Source organism: Octodon degus, unplaced genomic scaffold (genome assembly GCF_000260255.1).
Source record: "Octodon degus isolate 3935 unplaced genomic scaffold, OctDeg1.0 scaffold00052, whole genome shotgun sequence".
NCBI classification, from domain to species: Eukaryota; Metazoa; Chordata; class Mammalia; order Rodentia; family Octodontidae; genus Octodon; species Octodon degus.
The window spans coordinates 3878589-3884588 of record NW_004524628.1 but is presented as its reverse complement, the minus strand read 5'-3'; the positions used below and the strand labels follow the sequence as shown (position 1 = coordinate 3884588).

Below are 6000 nucleotides of genomic sequence, written 5' to 3'. Positions count from 1 at the left end.
GGTGTGTGTGTGTGTGGCCAGCTCAGCCCACCAGGGGGCGGGGCTGGCTGGCATGTGGCGCTGGGGGATCGAACCGCGGTCCCTGATGCTTTGCTAAGCTTGTTCTAAGTAGGTGCTTTAGACCACTGAGCCATCTCTCCAGCCCCAATCTGTACTTCTAATGCTTAAGTATCTCTGGAATATCAGGATGCAAATTCTTGAATAGATGAGGAGCTCAGGGAACTCTTTCCTCTTCCTCCTGGTGTCACATTGACAAGTACTGGAACATACACACGTATCCTCCAGTCCTGTTCCACTAGAAGCTCTGAGGAGGATCCAGTGTTCACCCTGTGCTGGTGATGTCTGTGTTCCTCAGTACCCTGCTTTGCCTCCATAGGTTTTAGTTTCCACAGCAACTCTGGCCTGGGGGGTGAACCTTCCCGCCCATACAGTCATCATCAAAGGCACCCAAGTGTATAGTCCAGAGAAGGGGCGCTGGACAGAGCTGGGAGCGCTGGATATCCTGCAGGTACCAAGCGTTTTAGTTTATTCCCAGTGTGTGGGTAACCTGTGCTTACTGGGTAAGGAGGCTGGAAGACCCCCAGTTAAAGGCTGAGTCTTTTGTTTTAGAAGCCCAGAATCAAAACCTGGACGCTCTCTGACTACAGCCTTCTTCATTGCTGTCTCTGATTTAGATGCTGGGCCGTGCTGGTCGGCCACAGTACGATACCAAGGGTGAGGGCATACTCATCACATCTCACGGGGAGCTGCAGTACTACCTGTCCCTCCTCAACCAGCAGCTGCCTATTGAGAGCCAGATGGTGTCAAAACTGCCGGACATGCTCAACGCAGAGATCGTGCTAGGCAACGTCCAGAACGCAAAGGTAGAAGAGGGCTCTGCACTGGCAAATTCAGCCTTCCCTGGTGCCGTGAGGGACCGAGGTTGCAGGGGTGCATGGTTCCTGTTGTGCCATTGGTCAGCAGTATCAGGGCCCTCCACTCGTTTCCCAGGTCTTTGGAAAAATTATTTTATTCATGAAATAGGAAAAACAAGCAGAAGATGGTGTGATGTATAACCCCTGTAGGTGGGAATAATTTCTAAGCCCTCAGTGGGAGCTTTGCCTCAGACATTGGTAACTTTCCCACACCAAGAACCATGAGATGTCTCTCTTAGGATGCGGTGAACTGGCTGGGCTATGCCTACCTATACATCCGGATGCTCCGATCCCCGACCCTCTATGGCATCTCTCATGATGACCTCAAGGGAGATCCCTTGCTGGACCAGCGCCGACTAGATCTGGTCCACACTGCCGCTTTGATGCTGGACAAAAATAATCTGGTCAAGTACGATAAGAAGACAGGCAACTTCCAGGTAGGTGGCATGAGGGCTTTGCATGATGACCTGGTGAAACATTGCAGGCTGCTATGCAGCCTTGATGACGTGCTGCCTGCCTTAGCACCTGCTGCTCAGATTGTCCTGGTCCCTGTCAGCCTCTGAACTGCTTTTCCGTCTTTGTAACATGGGTTGAGGTGGGTTATACAGGTGTCTCTTTGTGGTCATCAAATATCTGTTGGTCTGTTCATCATGGCATCTTTCTTGATGTGTACTGTGCAGGCGCTTGTCCTATTAGGATGGTAACCGTGTGGTTAGAGGTTGGAGCTCAGTAGGGCCAGTGTTACATGGAGCCTGCCTTCTCTAGGTGACAGAGTTGGGCCGTATTGCCAGCCACTACTACATCACCAATGACACAGTGCAAACCTACAACCAGCTGCTGAAGCCTACCCTCAGTGAGATTGAGCTTTTCCGAGTTTTCTCATTGTCCTCAGAATTCAAGAACATCACTGTGAGAGAGGTACACCTGAACGGCTTACAAGGGGTTGTTACCCACTGCCAGGCTACAGGGTGGCGTCTTTCCTTGGCCATGTGGCTCTTCCTGACCTGTCTCCCCTTGTGGCAGGAGGAGAAGCTGGAATTGCAGAAGTTGCTGGAGCGGGTGCCCATCCCCGTGAAGGAGAGCATTGAGGAGCCCAGCGCCAAGGTGAGCCCCTTCTCTTCATGCAGGAGTTTTTATGATCATCTGAAAGGGGAACCTCAATTCTGGGTTCTTGCATGGTAATCCGTGTTCTACCACTCTGGGGCAGTTTGCTAGGGACTGAACAGAACCTAGCATGCTCAGGACTTTATGCCCTACCACTGAGCTGAAGCTCATTCCCAGCTCCACTTTATCCCCTTCTCACTTGCTTTCATACATGGAGTAATTTTTGTAAAGAACTGTGGAAGATCTCAGTGGTAAGGGTGTCTGTGGGCCTCCTTCGGGCTGACTGTGCTTCTGATTCCAGATCAATGTGCTCCTCCAAGCCTTTATCTCCCAGCTGAAACTGGAGGGCTTTGCACTGATGGCTGACATGGTGTACGTGACACAGGTGAGGGACGGCTGAGCCAGGCTGGGTATAGCTCTAGTGCCTGTGTGTGTCCTGGAGAAAGGAGCCCTGACGCTAATGGCTGGTGACCGTGGCTGTCTGGTACCCGGTACCTTGTGCCCATGCACTTTAGCCGCTGTGCTGCAGTGCTTCTGAGCACTTGGGAATGACAGACTGTAGGGGTGCTGGGGTCGCTGTAGGCCCTCCAAGACTGGGGATTCGCTGGACTGGAGAAGTACCTTCCCACTCAGCTTGCAGGGTGCACAAACCCAGTGATAGCAGCGGGTTTTATTAGCTTCTCTTTGGTTCCACCTGTAGGGGTGGGAGCTAGGACTGGTGGCAACAGGGACTTTGTCCTTGTGTTGGGAAGGGTGGCTGCATCAGTTTGCACTGGTTAGACTGAGTGGAGACAGGCCTGGAGGTGGAGACCTCACAGCACACACTTATTCTTTCCCCAGTCAGCTGGTCGGTTAATGCGTGCGATCTTTGAAATTGTCCTAAACCGAGGTTGGGCGCAACTCACAGATAAGACCCTGAACCTCTGCAAGATGATCGACAAGCGCATGTACGGAAGGGCCCAGTGAGCGGGCCTTGTCACTGGGAATTGGGGTCCCTGTACTGTGGGTGTGATGGGAAAGCCTCCTGGTGCATCTGTCCTCCAGTGCTGCTGCCTGAAGTGTGATGCAAACCCGGGTGACAGCTGGGAAGGGCCCTGCGTGGTGCTGGGAGTTGGGGGAGGGTTTCTCTGGCCTCACTGCCAGCGTCGCTTCCAGTGCTTCCTTTCATGACCTTGTCTTGTGTGGGAAGGCAGTTCATTACAGTGCTACAAAAGGACCCACAGTAATGTCTCCTGATAGGTGGCAATCCATGTGTCCTCTGCGCCAGTTCCGCAAACTCCCTGAAGAGGTAGTGAAGAAGATTGAGAAGAAAAACTTCCCCTTTGAGCGTCTGTATGACCTGAATCACAATGAGATAGGTGTGTGTGAAGCTCTCCTGGCCTGACAGCCTAAGTGCCAGTCTCAGCCTTTGGGCTCTCTGCGTCCTAGACTTTGGTGCCAGCAGCCTGTGTCACCTCACATGTCCCACTAAAGTACAGGCTCACTGTGGCCTCAGAACCTGAGTCCTTGGGCTCCACTGGGACTACAGGAAGGACCTGCCTGGGGTGTGGATTCTGCTCCTCTCCCATGATGTCTCAGGCCCTGTCGCAGCTGTGCTGGCCTTCTGGGCGTAGTCCGAACGCCCTCTGGCTTCCTCCTAGGGGAGCTCATCCGGATGCCGAAGATGGGGAAGACCATCCACAAGTACGTGCACCTGTTCCCCAAGCTGGAGCTTTCAGTGCACCTGCAGCCCATCACGCGCTCCACCCTGAAGGTGGAGCTGACCATCACGCCGGATTTCCAGTGGGATGAAAAGGTCTGGCTGTGCTGGGCCATGGGTGCTGGGCGGGGGTGCTGAGGGCCACGCTGGCTCACGCTGCTGTCCTTGCACTTGGTTACAGGTGCATGGTTCCTCAGAGGCCTTCTGGATCCTGGTGGAGGACGTGGACAGCGAGGTGATCCTGCACCATGAGTACTTCCTGCTCAAGGCCAAGTACGCCCAGGACGAGCATCTCATTACGTTCTTCGTGCCTGTCTTTGAGCCGCTGCCCCCTCAGTACTTCATCCGGGTGGTGTCTGACCGCTGGCTCTGTGAGTGTCTCTTCTCAGGGTCCCCTGGAGCAGGCTACTGCAGACATTGGAGGGCTTCCTGCGCCTGTCGCACATGTGCCTTTGTAGTTGTGGGGCTGTGGGTGCTGTCTGGCTGGGTTTCCAGTGTTCACCATGGCACTTGATGGAGGAGTGCTTCCTACTCTCATTTGTTTCCTGGCAGCTTGTGAGACACAGCTGCCTGTCTCCTTCCGCCACCTGATCCTCCCGGAAAAGTACCCGCCTCCCACTGAGCTGCTGGACCTGCAGCCCCTGCCTGTGTCTGCGCTGAGGAACAGTGCCTTTGAGAGCCTTTATCAAGATAAATTTCCTTTCTTCAATCCCATCCAGACTCAAGGTGGGTGCTTGGTTCCCTTGGGGGTCTTTCCAGGTCACTTGGAGACAGGAAATGTCCTCAGCAGGCAGGGAAGGATTGCTTGGGCACTCTTGGGCCTGGAGCTCATCAGCCTGGCCACTGGTCCCAGGATGTTTTTCTCTCAGAAGTCACTGCCTCCCATTAGGTTTGTTGGCTACCCTGAAGCCCTCCCTGTGGTGCTTTCTCAGAAGAACAAGGCCCTTGGGATGTGTGGCCCTTTCTAAGGCTTCAGGTGCCACCGGGATTACACTGGAGTGCGTGCTGTTGGTGGAGGCCTCTCCCTGTTGTCGTTGTAAACTGTGTGCTGGCAGAGCAGGAACTTTGCTCTGGGTACTTGGCCGAGTGCAGCTCTAGGGGGATTCCTCCTTGTTCCTCCTGCCAGTCTTTTGATGGGTTGCTTTTGGGATATTACAGTAGTGCCCTCCCCTCCTTTGCAGTTCTGGGGATGAACCTAGGGCTTTTGCACTGAATTATATGTGCAGACTCATTCATTCAGTTGGAAACAGTCTTGATAGGTTGCCCAGGCTGGCTTAAACTTGTGGTCCTCCTGCCTCAACTTGCCCCGGGGCTGTGGTTACAGGCTTATGCCCAGATAGTGTTCCGCTTTATACTAGAGATTTGGGCATAGAGAGAAACCCAGCTGATCAGCTCATCAGCGGCAGAACTTAGACTTCTAACAGTTTTGATGTCAGGGCTTGGGCTGTCACTATTTCTAGGAACACAGCCGGGTGCTGCAGCACTGGACAAGGGCATCCTGTTCTGCAGCCTGCTCCCTGCTCTTGGCTAGTGTTGCCCCACCAACCTCTGGGCCCCGTGCTCGCCCAGCCCTCCCTTTCCCTGTTTGTGGGAGCAGAAAGTGAGCTGCGCAGCTCAGTAGGCTGCACTCTCGCAGACCCCTGCCCCACTGTGTACCACATGGTGCCTGGCTCTGCCCCCGGCCGTCCTTTGCAGCTGCCTCCCAGCCAGTCTCCCTGGCTTCACACTGTTCCTCTTGGTTTCTAGTGTTCAACACGGTGTACAATAGTGATGACAATGTGTTCGTGGGTGCCCCCACGGGCAGTGGAAAGACCATATGCGCCGAGTTCGCCATCCTGCGCATGCTGCTGCAGAACTCAGAGGGGCGCTGTGTCTACATCACCCCCATGGAGGCCCTGGCAGAGCAGGTGAGTGTGACGAGTTCTGGGCCCTTGTTTTCCTAGGAGGCTGTTTCAATGGGGATTCCAAATTAAGGGTTTTTGTTGCTGTTGTTTTGAGACAGGGCCTCACTGTATAGCCCAGGCTGGTCCCAAACAGTGGTAATCCTCCTGCTTCAGGCTCTCAGCTGCTGGGATTATAGGCGTGCATCTCCGCACTCAGCCAGATTGCTTTCTCAACCCTGACATTTTCACAGTATTTGCTGAAGAGAAACTTTCCCTTCATTAGAAGGCTGTTACAGATTTAGAAAGTGACATAAGCTGGACATGGTGAGGGGCATTCATGGTCTTAGCTCCTTGGGAGGCTGAGGTGGGACGATCACTTGAGCCCAGACATGGAACACCA

At 54.0% G+C, this 6000-nt stretch overlaps 1 protein-coding gene across 1 annotated transcript in view; it reads left to right on the top strand.

Moving 5' to 3' along the window:
* Positions 1 to 6000, top strand: part of Snrnp200 (small nuclear ribonucleoprotein U5 subunit 200) — a 31261-nt gene that overhangs the window by 16416 nt on the left and 8845 nt on the right. Inside the window, exons 19-30 of the mRNA XM_004633161.2 lie at positions 377 to 508; positions 675 to 863; positions 1154 to 1351; positions 1680 to 1832; positions 1938 to 2018; positions 2320 to 2403; positions 2859 to 2965; positions 3258 to 3376; positions 3659 to 3813; positions 3899 to 4088; positions 4270 to 4443; positions 5464 to 5624. Of these exons, the coding sequence (XP_004633218.1) occupies positions 377 to 508; positions 675 to 863; positions 1154 to 1351; positions 1680 to 1832; positions 1938 to 2018; positions 2320 to 2403; positions 2859 to 2965; positions 3258 to 3376; positions 3659 to 3813; positions 3899 to 4088; positions 4270 to 4443; positions 5464 to 5624 (1743 nt within the window). The remainder of the gene's footprint in view (positions 1 to 376; positions 509 to 674; positions 864 to 1153; positions 1352 to 1679; positions 1833 to 1937; positions 2019 to 2319; positions 2404 to 2858; positions 2966 to 3257; positions 3377 to 3658; positions 3814 to 3898; positions 4089 to 4269; positions 4444 to 5463; positions 5625 to 6000) is intronic.